At 36.1% G+C, this 19,300-nt stretch overlaps 1 protein-coding gene across 1 annotated transcript in view; it reads right to left on the reverse strand.

Moving 5' to 3' along the window:
* Positions 1-19,300, reverse strand: part of MAN1A1 (mannosidase alpha class 1A member 1) — a 204,072-nt gene that overhangs the window by 59,279 nt on the left and 125,493 nt on the right. The window contains exon 6 of the mRNA XM_056125101.1: positions 13,687-13,781. Within this exon, the coding sequence (XP_055981076.1) occupies positions 13,687-13,781 (95 nt within the window). The remainder of the gene's footprint in view (positions 1-13,686; positions 13,782-19,300) is intronic.

Consider the following 19,300-nt stretch of genomic DNA (forward strand, 5'->3'; position numbering starts at 1 on the left):
GATGTAATTGTTGGGTGCAAATTCAACCATTCTTTTAGCTACAGTAATTGCATGTAAATAAGTAGCTAAAAGTGCTGCATTTATATAATTTTAACATTAATTTTTTCCTGCTAGATTCAAGAACCACAAGTTTAATAACTCACAATTAATGAAATCACCACAATTTTAGTTCTTATTGCAGTCCTTATTTTAGGGTATTTCGATAATTTAAAAATAACCCTTCTTCAGCTGGGCAGTTTCATTGTGTACTTTCCTTTGTTGTTCCAGATGATGACAATTACTATGAGGACTCTATAATGCTCCCCTTTTTTGAGGAAGACTATGCATTATAAATTGAACACATGGCATACTTGTTAAAATTACAGATGTGTGTATTCATAATCTATACAAACACTTATCAACTTGAAAAATCCATTTTTTTCCTGGATTAGGTTTAACCTAAGTGATTGGATGGCAAATATGACTATTTCAGGATATTAAAATTCCATAGTGATCTACTCTTTTGGGTCTAAAGACTCTGATTTCCAATTTCTAGTTCCTGTCTTCAATATAAGCTGGAACAATTGATGTGTTTTTGTTAATTATATTTTAACATATGAATAAATAAGACTCAAAGAAAGAAATATTATCATGCTATGTAAAAAATATATAAGTGCAACAATCAAAACATATGATGTGGGGGGCTGGAGAGATAGCACAGTGGGTAGGGTGTTCGCCTTGCACGCGACTGACCCGGGTTTGATTCCCAGCATCCTATATGGTCCCCTGAGCACCGCCAGGAGTAACTCCTGAGTGCAGAGCCAGGAGTAACCCCTGTGCATCGCCAGGTGTGACCCAAAAAGAAAAAAAAAACACATGATGTGAAGTATACTTGTCACACTAGTACTGAATAATGGAAATTGGGCCTATTTTTCTGCTCTTTCTGCTGTCATTTTCTTAAACAAAGCTAGCAAAGTTACAGGAGTTGGCAATGTCAGCTATTGAAAAATTATGGCAAATACAGAATTCATAATTCACTTATATTCTAAAATATATTTGTAGAGTTCCAACCAGGTACAAAAAGACTATGCTGACATCTCTTTGGGACAGAGAGAGTGGGACAGGACATTCTATTGCTCTTGGAGGAGAGATGACATAAACCCAAGGGCACAGGCATAGAAAAGTAGAAAGAAAGAATACAATATGTTTTAATTGTTTTGTTGAAGGTATAGAGAAGAATACTTTAAAAAATCAGATGCTTTGAAGGGCCTATTATTTAACAAGTAGAGTCAGTGATCTTTGACGTAAATGTAATCATGTTTTTAAAACACATAAAAAACTCAAACTATCTTTATAGTATATTCACATACAACTATTCGAAATGATGTCCAACTTAAAATTGCTTATGTAACTTTGTACGTCTAGAAGGTAGAATAGATTTATGCTTAAATTTTGGAAAACCGCTCAGTGATAATGCCATTATAGTAATTGCACTGGGTCTGTTTATTAATTTGTCACAATTAAGTCAATAAGAGCTTTACTAATGTCCTATTACTTGATTAGTTTTGAAAGTGATTATCTTAAGAACTCAACTTAATTGGAAGCCTCTCAATTTACAAGGTACATTAAACTCTCAGTTGCATCTTAAGATTATTCAACATATGCAGGTCAATTACCAGTAATCACTGTTTTGTAAGAATGTTCCATAAAACTATAGCATGACATGACAAAGAGGGAAAGCGAAATTTAATTAATAATGCTAAACTCCAATTGACATTTCTGGGATAAAAGGGCAACATGAGAATTCAGATAAAGCCTTCCTGAAACTGGGTCTGTTAGTAAAAATCAAATAAAGTTAGCAACTCTCCACCTTACAGATGATGATAATTTGTCATGATTGCTAAATCACCAAATTGCACTGCCTGTACTTATGCCCAGCTGCACATTAATTTCCAGATTAGCAAATTACAATTAATTCTTACTATTTCTCTATCACTTTTCTTTTTCTAGTTAATAAAAGAGACTGCATCAATTATCATTCATCCCATTTTTCAGACCAGGTAAACTATAGCTATTAATGCATAATCAGGAAATATGGAGTGGTTAATGTACCCACTGAGATTCTGAGGCCTTTAAAAATGGTTGGCTGTGTTTTAAATATATTAACCTCCTATTAACCTTCCAATTCCATGTCAAAGATGAAATATAGTTAGTTGAATATTTACAATGATTAACAATGAAAAGGGTTGAGGAAGGGTCTTGATTGCAAGTCTGATTTTCAAATAGTCCATTCAAATGATTTCATAAACTTGAAACTTTTTACTTAGATATTTGAAAGGTTTGCATCACACTAATAATGTGAGTGATCTTGAGTTTAATCACACAGAAATTGATTTAAATAACTCCACTAAAAATCTGGGATACCAAGCTCCTTGGAAAGATTATTTCACTGCTGACCTGAAAAGGCACTGTGTGAATTATGTGTTCTTATTTGTTCCTAGTCTAAATTCTGTGTACAGAATAAATCTCCAATGGCCAAGGTTGATATGACACCAATTGTCAGTGAATAGAGTGAATCTGTAAAACACTAGTTCTGTGCATTAGGTAAACTTGAGACAAAATCTACTGTTGAGTCTGCTGCACTGAAATAACAATTATATTTCTTAAACAAAATTTCCCTGGTGAGTTAAGCTTCTTAAACTATGAGGATTCTGTGGAGAAAACAGTAGTCATGTTAAAGCACTCTAGTCCTAGTTTTTTTGCACACAAGTGCCATCTACCCCAAAATGGTGAATAAGGAAAGTCCCTTACCAACATCACTCAAGTCATCTGTGAAGGGATTCAAGCAATCCCCTTGGGAGAGTTAGTCTCTAAATTGTCTTCATATCACCTTCGATAAATTACTGTACTTTTAGTCAGATACATGCTGCAATTCATCCTTACAATGAAAACTTCAGGGAAAAAACATATATACATATATATATATATATACTTAATTATATACTTAATTATCTGATGCATGACTGAGCAAAAACATCAGCCAGTTTACTCTTCTCCCAAGTCCATTTTACACTGCTGGCCTACCAGAGTCACTGCAGAAGTGTCCCAAGGCAGACAGAAATTCACCAAGAACAAGGGAGTGTGGTGAAGAATAAGGGTACAGCTCAACCTTGGGCTCGGACACACGTAGGGTCTGCTCCACTCAAAACCCCATTTACCTGAGCACAGTTAACTTCAACTTGGATGAGGAAGTGAAAGAAAGGAATAGTTCAGGCACCCTAGCCTCCTTCCTCAAACTTCTCTTGCTTCGTAGACAGCCATAATAGAGGAAGACACAATATTTATTATGTGGCTTAGAAACAACAACACACACTTGGCTCAGAATTGATTATCTCTTCAGTCTCAATAAAGGAAGCTCTATACAAGGTACAAGGTACACACCATCCTTACTGTTCACTTGAAATAATTGAATCCAAGTTGACAAAGCAACTGAGTGCCTGGCATAGACATTGGCAAAGAGCTGAAGCTTGGTGAGTGAACTCTTCTAGGGTGGAAGAATAAGTGATGCCCCCTTTTCTTTCTCACCTTATGATTTCCCCCCTATTATATACTTAATATGGTAACGTGGTTATAATAGTGTTACTTTTAATGGCATCAGTGTGCAAAGTTAGTGCATCACACTATCACCAAAGTACCAATGACCTTCCACCACTTCTCCTTGTATCACTTGTAGTCTCTCTCCTCCCTCCTCTCCTAATATACTCTACAACTCAGTTTAGGAAATGCTCAATTTTGCATTAAAAGTCAAATGGTTTGTTATTCAGGTATGAAGTACCTTTAGGAATAGGGCTAGTTTATCAGCTAATTTAAATAAAGTTGTTTTGCCTGAAACTACAAGAATTGGCTTATGGAAATAGCGCTTCTTTCTAACAATTTCCCTGAAATTCTTAAATAAAAATGTTCTTTTTATCCTAACGTGGTGCAAAGTTTGCCTTACAGTTTTACTATAGAGTGAAACAATAGTTTTGGGGAATTAAGCCCACACAGATTCTTTTTGAATAATCCTTGTCCAGAGTAAGCCACAAAAGCAGCTTACAGTAAGGTGGAAATTAATAGTTAGCTGACTATTAAAAAAAGTAAATAATATAAATAGACTCCTTCTCTCCTTATGCAGTGGGCTGACTTACTAAGCAGCTGAGATTTAAGTGGTAATGGAAAAACTTACCAGCCACGTGATAATAAATAAATAAATAAGTAAATTCAGAATTCTTCCAAACACCATGCATGAAATTCAAATCATAATGAATTAAAGACCTTGATATCAGACTTTAATTCATAAGTTATACTGAGAAAAGCATAGACAGAACTCTCCATGACATTGAAGCTAGTGGCACCTTCAAGGATTCAATTCCATTGGCCAACCAAACAGAAGCAAAGACAAATGGGATTATATCAAATTAAGTAATTTCTGCACCTCAAAAGAAATTATGACCCGAACAAAAAGACACTCAAAAGACACTCAAAAAGACACTGGAAAAAATGTATGTCAGCACTCATATGATACGGTGGGTGGGTGAGTATATACTCACCACATATATATTCAAGATATATAAAACACTGAAAGAAATTCACAAGAAAAAACACCCAACGCATTAAAATATGGGGGGAAGAGATGCACAGAAACTTCTTCAAAGAAAATATACAAATGGCCAAAAGGCACATGAAAAAATGCTCTGCATCATTTATAATTAGGGAAATGCAAATCAAAATAACAATGAGATGTTATCTCACAATAGTGAGACTGGCATACATCACAACAAAAACAGTCTTGGCATAGATGTGGAGAGAGGGGGACCTTCAACTGTCTGCTGGTGGGAATGCCGACCAGTACAGCACTCTTGGAAAATAATACAGATACTTCTCAAAAAACCAGGAATGGAGTTTTGATATGACCCAGAAATTCCACATTTTGGCACCTACCCCAAGTGCCCCTAAACTCTATTCAGAAAGACATTTGTACTCCTATGATCACTGCAACACAGATAGCCAAAAGATGGAAGGAACCCAAGTGCTCAAGCACAGATGATAAAGAAATTATGACACATAGCTTGAGTTCTTCCTGGCACGACTCCTTGACCACTAGAGGTCACTGGGCCTGTAGGTAGTACCCCTTTCCGAACTTCCCTGGGACCCAGGCTGTTGCCAGGGGAACCTGACATTCCTAAAAATAACATAGATTAATTGGCCTTGATTTGCTGGCGGCTGCTGTCTTGAGACGTGGGAAACAGACATCTTTGGGTGTCAGCAATACTTCAACCTTGCTTCTGTTTTAGAGCATCAAGGACAGTACTCTAGCAGTTTCTTCTGATTCATAACAATATCCTGCCTGCTTCTGCCACCTGCTCTTTAGTGCATGTGGGCATTCTCCCTCAGCCTCAATTTAACCATTGTCTTTCCTAATAAACTTTGTTATATGACTAGGATCTATGGCTCGTGTGGGGGGCTTTTTCTCAGCCATGCTGCATGCCTCTGAGTATCCACTGCCCTAGACAGACAGATTGAAGTCTTGTTTCCTTGTAGATAACTACAATAGCATATACATGGAATATTGCATGATTATAAGATAAAATCACACAATTTGCTGCTACGAGGGTGGATATGGAGAGTATTATGCTGAGTGAAATTAGGAGAGGGACACAGAATCATCTCCCTCATAACTGGAATGTAAAGAAACAAAGTAGGGATATAACAAAGACCCAAAGGCAACAGTCAGAACTAAGTTTTAGCTGGATATCATTTTATTATATGCTATATATAAATATACATATTTATAAATATTTTATAATGAAAAGAACAAAACCATAAATAATTCACAAAGTATTTTCAGGGTGTTCTGTAATGACTAATCTTCTTTTGCATTTTTTTTTATTTACACATAAATCTTTCTGAAGTCATCAGTGTCAATGGTATTACTGAAATTTCAGTTTTACTTTTAAGAACACAAGCTATGTTAAGTGAGAGCCAGAACAACAGTACATTGGGTAAGGTGCATGCCTTGCATGTGGCTAAACCTGGTTCCATCCATGGCATACCATATGGTGTCCTGAGTACCACCAGGAGTGATCCCTGAACTCAGAACCAGTGAGTGTGATCACAGAGCCAAAAAAAAGTTAAATAAAGGAGAGAGAAATGGGGGCTGACAAACCTGGGTTTGATCATGAGTGCCCATATGGTCCCCTGAACCCTGTAAGGAGTGATCTTTGAGCACAGAACAAGGAAACAGTCTTCAGCGCCATGGGGTGTGTGGCCCCCACAAACCAAAAAGCAAACCAAAAACTTTTTCAAGTAAATAATTCAAGGTCCTTGCCAAGACCTACCTGAATAATATTAATAGTGTCAAACTATGGTAATACTAGTTAAGTAATTAATACTAAACTAGTACTAAGTCATTTGCCTATGTCCAATTTAAAACCTTAAAATATGGTTATTATTAGTCCCCCAAAATTGTAAAGGCCAAATGAAATATAAACAGGGTATTCCAATATAATATTTAATTAAAAAAACAGATTTACTTAAAAGACTATACTTTATAAAGTATAAACATGGGATCCCAATATAATATTTAATTAAAAAAATCAGATTTGATTGAAAGACTGTAACTTTTTTTATATGGTAGAATCTATTTTTGAATTCTTTTTTGGGGGCTCTGGAGATTGGGCCACATCAAGTGGTGCTCAGGGCTTCTGACTTTGCATTCACTCAGGAATTACTCCTGGCAGTGCTCAGGGGACCAAATGTGATGCTGAGGTTTAAACCTGGGTCACCCACATGCAAGGCAAGTGCCCTAACTACTGTACCATCGCTTCAGCTCCAAGAATTATTATTTTTTAAAGAAAAATAAAATAATTTTGTTTAAAGATATTTACTTCAAAATGGGGGAGGAAGAGATTGATACAAGTGAGAACAAGGGCTGCTACTTAATACTTGCATTGCAAACCACAACACCCTAAAGGAGAGAGAGTTAAAGGGAATGTGCCTGCCATAGAGGCAGGGGTGGGGGTTGGGGGACGGGTAAGAATGGTGGGAGGGATACTGGGAACATTGTGGTGAAGAATGGGCACTGGTGAAGGGATGGGTACTTGATCATTGTATGACTGAAATGTAAGCATGAAAGTTTGTAAGTCTGTAACTGCACCTCATGGTGATTCATTAAAAAAAAAAACAAGGACTTTTAGAGAATAAAAAAATCTATTTTGAACTTGTAAGTTTATACTTGTAAGACTACATTGCTAGAGACAATTCTGATTTTATATTCGCAGTTTTTAATTTTATGACAATAAAAAATTTTTCAGGATAACTGAGTACTATTCTACTTAAAATATTAGCAAACTATTGTATAAGTCTGACACTCATGCTCAGAAAATTGCTTCTTGAAATTTTATATTATTTTTATCATTTCAAGTAAGCATTGTCTTTTGATTCATTTAAAAACATAACCCTCTTTTTGGGCTGGAGAGATAGTTCAATAGGGTACATGCTTTTCATGCATGAAACAATTTTATGTCCATCACCATTGTGGGAAACTCAAGTATTAAGGTTGGATGAGTTCCTGAGCACTCATGGGGGTGGCCCCACAAAAGTCAAATAAAATAAATATATTCTTCTTCTTTTAAAAGTGAAACTAGAAAGTGGAAAAAATTGTCTGAAAGTAAATAATGCATGCATTTATATTTCAACCGTCAACACAAATCATAGGGAGGTAAGTCAGAAATAATTCAAAGAATATTTAACCTACCAAGAAACTGTCATAATTTGTCTAAGTGACTGTATCACTGTATCACTGTCCTCCCGTTGTTCATCAATTTGCTCGAGCGGGCCCAGTAACGTCTCCATTGGAGACTTTGTTGTTACTGTGTTTGGCAAATCGAATACATCACGGGTAGCTTGCCAGGCTCTGCTGTGCGGGCAAGATACTCTTGGCAGCTTGCCGGGCTCTCCGAGAGGGGTGGAGGAATCGAACTCGGGTCGGCCATGTTGGCTGCGAGCAAGGCAAACGCCCTACCACTGTGCTATCACTCTAGCCCATTGTCTAAGTGACTAAATAAAATTTAATATTTCAGCCAATGATATCAGCAAAATATTAAGAAACACATTATTATGTAAGCTACAAGTTTCACACAGGATAATATTTCACTATTAGAAAACATTAAGCTATGTACTCATTCTTAATGAAGGCCTTATTTCAGTTAAAGTAAAGCAATCTGCAATTTAATTAAAATAATACAAATTGCAATGTAACTAATGACATAGTACGCATTTGTGTCAGATAATTAGAGTAGAGAGTAAATAAAGCTTTCCAAAGCAGGAAGTAAAAACAGGTGAGGGCGATGTGCGTCATTTATCACTAGCTGACTAATGAGAGCCAGAATGGAGATCAGTCATTTGCAAGCACATTCCTTGATGTGTGCAATAAAACCACAAACCATAGACACGTCTGCTCACCTATTCTCCACCAGGCTACAGTCACTTAAAAAAAATCCACAAGGGAAAGACAAGTGACATGGTAGCTTGTCATTAAAACAAACTCATTTTCAAGAAAATCAGAATAATTATTAGGAATGCCTACAAAGTATATCTGGTGATGAAAATAAATGATGGAAACATAATATAATTTTAAATTAAAAACACATTTTAAATCGATGAAAAACAGGAGGAGAGTGTTTGACAGTTTAGAAAACTCAAAATCTAATAAGTTACTCTAACTAGGCTTTTAATATATCTAGAAAAATAGAAATGGCAAAAAGCTTGATTTTACAAATCACAGAGGTGATTTTTCTTCATTAGGTTGAAGGAAAAAGAAATGCAGTCTATTGCTTTAACAGAATTAACAAGATAAGGCATCAAAGTTTGACATTTTTGCATGAGATATTGAGTTCTACAAAATCTAACTTGCTTTCCTTTTCACAGACATGGTATCTAGAGCACCCTTAATCTACTATTGAAATGGTGAAGCAAGCCTCTTAGTCTAATCCGGTACTCTGCATAATGTGTGTTTGTTCAATCAAATTAACCTTTGCAATTAAACCACAATTCTTAGTAACAATACATTGGCTCTTGAATTAAGGATTTATTTTTGAAATAGTTAAAGAGATAACTATATTTTTTAGTTATTTGAATGGATTTTGTCATGGAGCTCCTAATGTAAAACATGTGTAAATTATTGAAGTTTTCTGCATATTCTCAATTTGTACTGAAATCCAATTGGCTTATTGGGGTTTTGGCTAACTATGCATAAACATCCCCAATTCAAAACGTAAGTTATTTCAAATTCGACCTGCTGAGCACTTATTATCTCTTTTTGGCACAATCTATCTTACATTTGTCAATTTTATGTGTGAATGTATACTATAATGAATAAAATATGCATTCTGCTTTGTCAACCAGATTGTAGGTATCCTGAGGGGAAGATTATGTCTGCTATCTTTTTAAGTAAAGTGAAGAGAAGCTGAAAAATCTTCCTAAAACTAGGATAGAACCTGCATCATAGCAGGGACAAAAAAGGAATACTTATACTATTATTATTACTATTATTATTATTATTTTACCTAGACACACATTACAGAAGTCAGTCACTTTAGGCAATAACTCAGAGTATGAATAAAGAACACCAAGGAGGACACAATTTTGCTAACATATAGGTGCTGGCAAAGAGCAGCATCCATAACCATTTTCAAAATGGATCAGAAAGAACAGAATTATGATATTACAGACAACTTATTTTGTGCTTTCCTCATCATAATTATTGCCAGGGGTTTCAGGAGCCAGTCAACAGTGAAAGTGTAGCAATTTATAAAAAACATCCTCAAGCACTGTTTTTTTCTCCTGGGCATCCCTCTACAAAAACTCCTTTACTCTGAGAAGGTAATTAAGAAAATAAGATTTCGCCAGACATATTTCCCCTCTCTCTCTTTGAAGCTTCTCCTGGTGACAGTCTTCAAAAAACTAGAAAGGAAGCATCCTGCCAGCTGTCCCTTATGCCCTAAAACATACTGTGAAAATAGAGATTCAATGGGAACAACATATATGTACAGGTTGACATCAACAGCACATCCCAAAATGTAATTATTGCAGATAAATATGAAATTTTGTTTGCTTCCCCCAGAGAAAAAATTCTTTACGATGATAAATCAACTTCACAGCTGGAAAGATAGTGGCTTCAATGAGTGTTCTTGATTGGGGAAAGATACAGAAGGAATTATAGTGGATTGATATTACTATTCACTTTGACAACACTTACCATGTGAATCTGAGTAAATCATTGCTATTTAGTAAATAGGATCAAAAGCTGAGAAAACATGTAACAAAAACATACAGGCTGACAGGAAGAAACTGTTCTTATCAAATGTCAAATGGTTGCTAAATTTTCTCCAGTTTAGTTTGAGAACATCGGAGACTACAAAAATGAAATGGCGCATGATTTCTCACCATAAACAATTTTCCTATTTACTTTGAAATTAAACAATAATTTCTAAAGTAAAATATTATAAAAACAAAGTAGGGTCTTATAAAAGAATTGGATGCCGTAAATTGATGCATTATCAGGAAGTACATATATAAAAGATGAAAGAGGATTTGGCATTTCTTTATGTAGCACTGTCCTCCCATTGTACATCGATTTGCTCAAGCGGGCACCAGTAATGTCTCCATTGTGAGACTTGTCGTTACTGTTTTTGGCATATCAAATACATCACAGGGAACTTGCCAGACTCTGCCGTGTGGGTGGGGTACTCTCGGTAGCTTGCTGGGCTCTCCGAGATGGACGGAGGAATTGAACCTGGGTCGGCCATGTGCAAGGCAAATGCCCTACCCGCTGTGCTATTGCTCCAGCTTTCTGCTGTTTACTAAGGGTTAATCTAATCAAGAAGAAAAAAATCTTGGCTGTTAGAAAAAAACACCAATTTAAAAATATTTTAAAATAGTCCAATTTGCTATGCTTATTTCAAAGACTGAACTACTAAGTACCAGTACTTTACCATAAAAACTGATTAAACATTTGCAGATATGTGGGGTCACACCTTTTTCTATTAGTTTTAGTAGCTAGCTTTGATCTAATTTCTTTACCTTCTAGGAAGTAGTTCCATAGAATCAGAACAGGGTTAAAAGTGATCAGCTACTCCAGAATTTTAAACTGAAGTCCTACGTGAGCTCATATTAACTTTTAAAAATTATGTAACAATATCTGTGCTTGGGAATATTATTTTATGAGAAAAAGCCATGTTTCTTTTATTAAGGTCTCAACATGGTTCATGAACTTGAAAAGGTTCACAAAACAAGCAATCAACCAACAAACATTTTCCATATTGCAAATAGCCTGGAAAGTAGAAATGTCTCTACTAAAGACCAACCTATAGTCGCTGTAAAATACCTAGAACTAGACTTTGACAACCTCAGCTCAGTGCACCATTATACCCCTATAATTTTTCTCAGAAGATGGATGGGGAAAAGTGTTAAACGTGCAGAGCATTTCCATGACCAGATCTTATTTTACAAAACAGTATTACCTAGGTCACAATACTATCTAGAGCTCCAAAGTCTGAAGCTGTCACTGTCACTGTTCTCCCGTTGTTCATCGATTTGTTTGAGGAGGCACCAGTAATGTCTCACAACAAATTGTGAGACTTGTTGTTACATTTTTTTTTTTTGGCATGTCGAATATGTCACGGGTAGTTTGCCAGGCTTTGCTGTGCGGGTGAAATACTCTCGGTAGCTAACCAAACAAAAAACTCAAGGGTCTCTAAATAAACACTGTGCTGCCTCTTAGCCAAGGTTAATACTCATTGATGCTTTAAAAATCCAGCAGCAAATACTTTTTGGTTTTTGGGCTACACCTGGAGGTGCTCAGGGCTTACTCAGTGATCTGTGCTAATGGCTTTCCTCCTGGTGTTATTTAGGGGACCATATGGATGCCATAATTGAACCTAGATCATCCACATGTGAGGTAAACACTTTATCCTCAATACTGTCTTTCTGACCAAAGTAGCAGCATATACTCCAAACTGAAAAAAATATAGAATCACTAATGGGAAAGATGAACCCTGAGACACTACATTATACAGTAGAGAATGATTCAGATTAACATGGTCTAGGGGTATGTATTCTACCCATCTTCCTATCTCAACATCTTTGCCTTGGTCTGTGAGCACAAAACTTGTAGATAGGTAATGGGGATTCCTAGTTATCGGGAAATAATATAAAACTGAAAACAAAGCATAGCAATTATCTCATTTATTAACTAAATGATTAACTTCATGATTTTTCCTGAATAATTATAGGAAAATGCCACTACAAAAAACTTCTTGTTAATTCTGCCAAATCACTCTGTATATCTTCCTGGCATTTCTAAAATACAAACTATTTAATTTGTGCCTATCCATCAATGCACAGACATCTAAGCTCATTCTGGATCTACCATTTACATACAGTACTTGCTAAAAGTTATTGAGACAAATAACTTGCTGTTTATTAGGATTTTAGTTTCTTTTCAGTAAAAGGAAAATAACAACAGCACTACCTTAAATTGTGGGAATCATATGTGCTAGTATGTGTAAAGAGACAAACAGAGCTTAATATCATATAGTGATTAAAATATCATCAGTCTCAAAAAATCAAAGTTAATTATGGGAAAAAGGAAAATTTAATGTAAAATTGTTTAACAACATGCTCAAGCTATCATGAAAATTCAAACCACATCCTCTACAAATAATAGAAAATCTGTTCAGTATTTTCACCCCTGGAGGGCCACGAATCTAAGGACTTGGCACAGCAGGATTCTTCATCCAAATGAGATGAGAAAGCAATGTTGATATGAGCCAGTGGAGCATTTTCCTTCCTCCTTAGAGCAGTGGATGGGTACCGCGAGTGCTGCTACACACCAGCACACTGCATGGGAGATGAGATTATTCCATGCATCTCTGCAATTAAAGCTCTGACCAACAGAGCTTTACTCTGAACTGGAGTAAGTGCTGGAACCACTTCCAGCCCTGGAGTAAGTGCTCTTACATTCAAGAGGGCTCCTTTGGAAGGTAAAATGCTTTGATAACAATTTAAAAAAGAACAGGATGCTCTTGCTATCTGTGGTGAGCTAGGATCAGTGCTGCAGTATTAAAAGGAGATGCTAAAATCTTCATATCATGGTCTGGCTTGTTATCAGGTAGACAGGCACCCATCTAATGTCAAGGAACACTGAAGATCTAACAGTTTCCAGTCCAAGATCCCAAATGATGTCTGTCAAAACCATCATATAATGACCCCCTACTACTTATCTGTTATAATATTGAATATTGCAACTTAAAATATATTCTTGAAATGAAGAGTTTTGAGGCAAGACAGATGGTACAGGAGTCAAGGTATACGCAGCTAACCAGGGTTTAATTCCAGGCACTACACAGTCCCTGGAGCATGAGGGGATGCAGCTCTGGAGACTCCTGGGCATTGCCACATCTGGCTCTAGATACTCCCAGCCCTGTGGGGTGGTTCACAGACTCGCAAACATCCTATCGCCTGAGCAGTACCCATCCTCAAGTTCTCACATTAAACTCCTGTCTTGGTTCTCGAAGAATTACAGAGAAAGTCCCTTGGGTTTTCTGAGAACTGCCCACTACCCCTACCACACTCCACAAAAAAAAGAAAGAAAAGAAAGACTTTTACCTTTTTAAATTCAGCAATGCCCAGGGGATTCCAGAGGGAGTTTGAAACGCAGGTAGCAATTTTACTCCAAGTTCCACTGCTTTCCTTCGAAATACCTGAAATGTTAAACAAGTTAAGTAATTGGTTGCTGTAACAAGCAAAACAAAAACATTATAGCAGTATATCACAGTTAGTACTGTTCCATTGTAAAATATTCTTTCTAATCCATACAAATAGCCAAAAGGCACATGAAATGCTATTGGTAACAAAACTATAAACCAGTGTCAAAAGTTGTAAGGAAAATAAAGTGACTCTCATAGAAGGCAGGCAGGTCCGAAGGAAGTAAGGGAGGGGTAGCAATGGTGGAGGGAAGTGGACTAGTGAAGGGATATGTGTTGAAACATTGTACTCCTGAAACCCAATCAAAGCATAGCTCTGAAATTAACAGTTATTTAATAAAATAAAGAAGTAAAATGTTCCTTTATTAAAATGTGAGCACTCCAAAAGAAAAGTCACAATAACTGTAGAGGATGCTTAAAGGGATCCCTGCACACTGATGTGGCATTGTAACTGGTGCAGCCAATATAGAATGTAGTTTGGAAGAGTTCTCAAAAAATTAAAAATGCAAATCCCATATAATCTAGTTATCTTACTTCTGGCTATTTTCCTGAAAAATACAAAAATCACTCACTCATTTGATGAGACATGTTTGCTTCAAATATTTAGTGCTGCATTATTAAAATTTCCAAAAAACTGGAAATAACCATAGTGTCCCTCAACTAATGAAAGGATAGATAGGGCATATACACAAGATGGAATACTACTTGGCTATAAAAATATGAAATCCAGTCATTGCATCCAAGACCTAGGAGAATTGTGCTTACTTCTAAAATAAGACAAATGGAAAGAGACAAAGAGCATTGACTTCATTTATATGAGGTGTGCTGAGAAAGGGCTGGAGTGATAGCACAGTGGTAGGGCATTTGCCTTGCACGCAGCCAACATGGCCAACCCGAGTTCGATTTCTCTGCCCCTCTCGGAGAGCCCGGCAAGCTACCGAGAATATCTCGCCCGCACGGCAGAGCCTGGCAAGACTGGCAAGCTACCTGTGATGTATTCGATATGCCAAACATAGTAACAACCAAGTCTCCAATGGAGATGTTACTGGGCCCGCTCTAGCAAATCGATGACAGTGAAAGTGAATAAAAAAGTTACTCAAAGTTAGGAATGAGTTTTTGACTAAAAATCAGGAGATATGGTTCTACTTCAGTTACACTTATTTAATATGGAATAAGTAATATGAAAGTAATATTTCTCTTACTAAGAAAGAGAAAGTTCCTTTCTCTTTACAGTTACAGAGAAAGGAAAGGTTTGAAAAAGACATGTAATTGAAAATAATCGTTATGTTCTCCCAGTCTCGTGTAATTTAACATCCTCTAATATTAAGTTCAGGTGATATGGAAGATGCAACACTAAATTAGGTACATATTCTGCCCAGATTTTATTAAGGAAAATAACATTCATGCATATCTAGTAGACAGACAAAATGAAAACTGGTGATAAAAGCACATTAGGAGTTCAGATGAGTTCAGAGTGTAATGGCAGAGTTGGCATTTAGATGAGAATTGCATGTGCATTTAACAGAGGACCTAATAATTCTAGATACTGGAGTGAGAAGTGGTAAGTGAAGGGGCCACCTCAATGAAATCAGTGTAAACAGGAAGATGGAGGCTTACAGAAAAAGCCAAATAGGTCAGTGAGCATGAAAAAAAGGGGAGAGATGCTAGTAGATAAAATTGGACATAATATGGGCTTGAATCATCAAGAGTTATATTTGTACCACTAAGAATTTTATTGTTTAAAATGGGAAAATACTGAAAGATTTTGAGCAGAATTTTGCTTCCAGAAAATTAGATGTTACCCATTCAGTTTTAGGTCCAAGGGAAAGAAATGAGTTAATTTACTCATTGAACGAAGAAGTGCTACAGTTTTCCCTGCAATAGCTGTGGTAGAAAACAGGTGCCTTGTCCATTCTGCATGTGTTATATAGACTGACACTGTAATGGTCCTTACAGATGGAAATATTGTGTGTATTGACAGTGTACTGACTCTGAGTCAAGAAAAGATGGGGGCCTCCAAGTGGCATAAAACTGATGCAAAAGTACAGACAACAAAGATTGACAAGCTATCAACATAAAGTAGACATGCCAAAGGTAAAAAGTGGCAGAAAACACTTTCTGTTTAAGGTCCTGCCTGAATAAAAATTAGTCAGTGATACTGATAATACATCTCCGAAATATGGTATAAATTCATACATGAAACTGGGCCAGATTTAAGATGCCTCCTGAACTCCACATAGGTATTCCTGAAGACTTACAGTGAAGACCATGGGGCACCTTCACACAGAAGAAGCATCTCTCTGTACGTGCATAGAATACCATTCATGTTTAAAAGAAAGCCTGTTAACTCAACCTCCAGCCTAAGTGGTTCAGACTCATTCTTCACTCTTGGTTTATAACTGAATTGTATGCTTGTATTATAAAGGGGATTCCACCCCCAACCATATTGCTATTGTAAGCTAAGGTCTTGAGTTAGAAGGTAAAAACCTGTCAAGGGTGGTAATTTGCACTTATGTGATCCAAAATCTTATATCATATCATATAGTTAAGATTGAATATGGTCATCTAGAAACTACTTCCTTTTGTTTTTTCCTTACATAAGAGAGACATGAAATAGTCTGGCATGCCCTGAAAAGTCTGAAGAAAAGTAAAAAACCCGCTCAGGCAATGGGGAAGGATCCACTAAAGCCACTGTCAGGGCAGTCTCATGTGGCTTCTTCTGGAGAAGGGCACTATTTCATTCCCTCTGATCTAACATCTCTGCCTCCCTAATAGAGAAATTCGGCTACATGGGCTCCAGACTAAAAAGAATGCAAAGGCAATGTTGATACTCTCCCTAAGACTATATATTTTTGAAATTTATACTCACTTAGAAATGTAAAAATGTAATGAGTTTTGTTGACATTTTATATACATTTTGCTGTCATATAAAGAGGCATACATTTGCAGTATACGGTGTTAAAGAGAGACTGCATTCCCTCCACAAATGATTACTGTAATTATCTTCAAAGCGGAAATTTTTCATTTCAACAACTAGCAGTGTAAGGCAGGAAAGGAGAATGTAAACGAGATCAAAAGGTAGATATTCTTCCTTCCTTTTTTAGGCTTTCCCCCACATAATTCCAAGCTTTCTTCTGCTAGAAGGAATTGGCCAATCACTGCCCAGCCATCTGTTGACTTTCTAGTTTCCACCCAAGTTTTTAAACTGTTAATTAACTTCTTTCAAGAAACTTATATAAGAAGGAAGTCAAATGATGTAATTAAAACACTATCATGGATAATACAACCATATGGCATGGGAGATAGGAGTTTGGGCTTGGAAAATAAATTTTGATTCGAATCTTTGTTGCACTTCCTTAAATTAGGTAATCTTGAGCAAAGGGATTTAATTTCCTGGTGTCTAAATTTCTCCATCCATAAAACAGAACAATAATAACATTTAATGTTTTAAAAAGTGTGAAAACAAATGACATTTTTATACTTGAAAAGAGCAAAACATGTAATCAATACTCTAAGAGATTAGTCAAAGTTAATTTTTTCTGAATTTTTGTGAGGAACTATGACTTATAATTCAATTTTTTTTAGTTCTAGCTATTCATGTCTACTTCTGTGTTCACATGATAATCTGATTAACTTATCTTCTTAAACTTAACATGTTCAAGATGAAATCAGTCATGCAGGGTCCAGAACTTCACTATTCTACCACTAACAGTGCTTTCCATAGTCTCTGGGAAAGTAAACATTTGACTTCTGATTTACTGCACTTCAGTCATCAAACAGCAATATTAATTTCCCTAAAATGTTTACTATATAACACATTACCTTTCCATAATATCTGCACAGTCCATGTTTATTATCACCAGGCAAAATAATCAAGATTTTCCTCTGAATCTATTACTAAAACTTTTCCTAAACTTTCTTTGACCTGATAAAACATCAGGTGAAAATTAATCTATTGACTTTTCATTAGCCTCTGAATCAAACCGATCTACTATATTCTTTCTCTCAATGACCATTCAGGCACTGGCAAGAGTAATTTTTGATCCTAATACTCAGTCCTTTTCAGTCTACTTTAGTGTGTTTTTTTAAAAAATAAAATGTTGCACCCCAGTTTTACTGGGATATAATTGACACATGACACTGGGTAATTTAAAGGTGTATAGCAAGATGACTTAGTAAAGTATTGGGAAATGAATACCATATTAAGGTTAATTAATAACTTCATTTTCATGATTATTTGCTTCCCTTTATTTGAGCTGCCAACTTAGCATATTTATATGCACAGTTCAGCCATCTCAAAACATTTATGGCTCCAGTAGGCTAAATGAAGTCCACCCATTCTTCAAGATCTAGGTTAAATCCAAATTCTAAATCATGATTTTTGCCTTATCTGAATGCTTACATTGACGACTGATACCACAAAATGCAGCAGCATTTGATGGCAGAAAGCAATATGCAGATTTCTAAATGTTAGATTGTTTTCTCTCTTGAATCTAAAAGTGATTTCCTTTTCTTTCTAAAACTGAAAGAGACCTCTGCTTCTTTTTCATTGCCTATTACACATATTCAGATTGAGTCATTTTATACTTAAATTTAGTGATATCACCAGTTTTCTTAGGCATAACAGGTGGATGGTATGCAAATTCTATTTAACAGCAGTCCTTTCTGTCTGAAGGTGTTTGTCCCTGCTGTTTCTTCTGGCTTTACATGTTTAATTCATTCTTAATTTCGGGGATTTGATAAGTATCTTCCTTTAAAGGTGCGGGGGGGGGGGGGCTTTAAATTTTTTAAAAAATAATTTTTTGAAGTAACTGCAGCATAATATTATATTTCAGGAGAGAATCATTCTAATGTCTGCATATACCACATAAAATTCCCCACAAAAAATTCAATACTAGTTTTCACTTACAATTCACCCCTTTCACTTAATTTATTCATCCTACTTCCCCTTTCCCTTCTGTTAACCATTAAATTGGTCTTTTAGTTTAGACGTTTATTTTTATTTTATTCAGTTTATTTGTTTGTTTTGTCACATATCCCTTGCTCATGGATAGGAAGAATCAACATCATCAAAATGCAATACTCCCGAAAGCATTATATGGATTCATTGTGATCCCTACAAGGAGACCCATGAAATTCTTCAAAGAAATAGATCAAGTACTCCTTAAATTCATATGGAACAACAAATGCCCACAAATAGCTAAAGCAATTCTTGGGAAAAAGACATGGGGAAGCATTACCTTCCCCAACCTCAAACTCTACTACAAAGCAATAATATTTAAAACAGCATGGTGTAGGATGACATTGTTTTGTCCTTCCTCCACAAGGAGCTTAGGCCTTGACCCGAGGTCATGGTGGCAAAGCATTACCCATGCTATTGGTAGTGCTGGTATGGCCTTATTGATCATGTTCATTCTATTGGTTATAGGATCCTGCCTCTTTCGGAAAAGACTAGTTAATACCGAGTCCCTGACCCATTGGAACTATTATGATCTTTGGCGTTTTGTAAACAGAAA

The sequence above is a fragment of the Sorex fumeus genome, unplaced genomic scaffold (assembly GCF_029834395.1).
Source record: "Sorex fumeus unplaced genomic scaffold, SorFum_2.1 ptg000054l, whole genome shotgun sequence".
In the NCBI taxonomy this organism is placed as follows: domain Eukaryota; kingdom Metazoa; phylum Chordata; class Mammalia; order Eulipotyphla; family Soricidae; genus Sorex; species Sorex fumeus.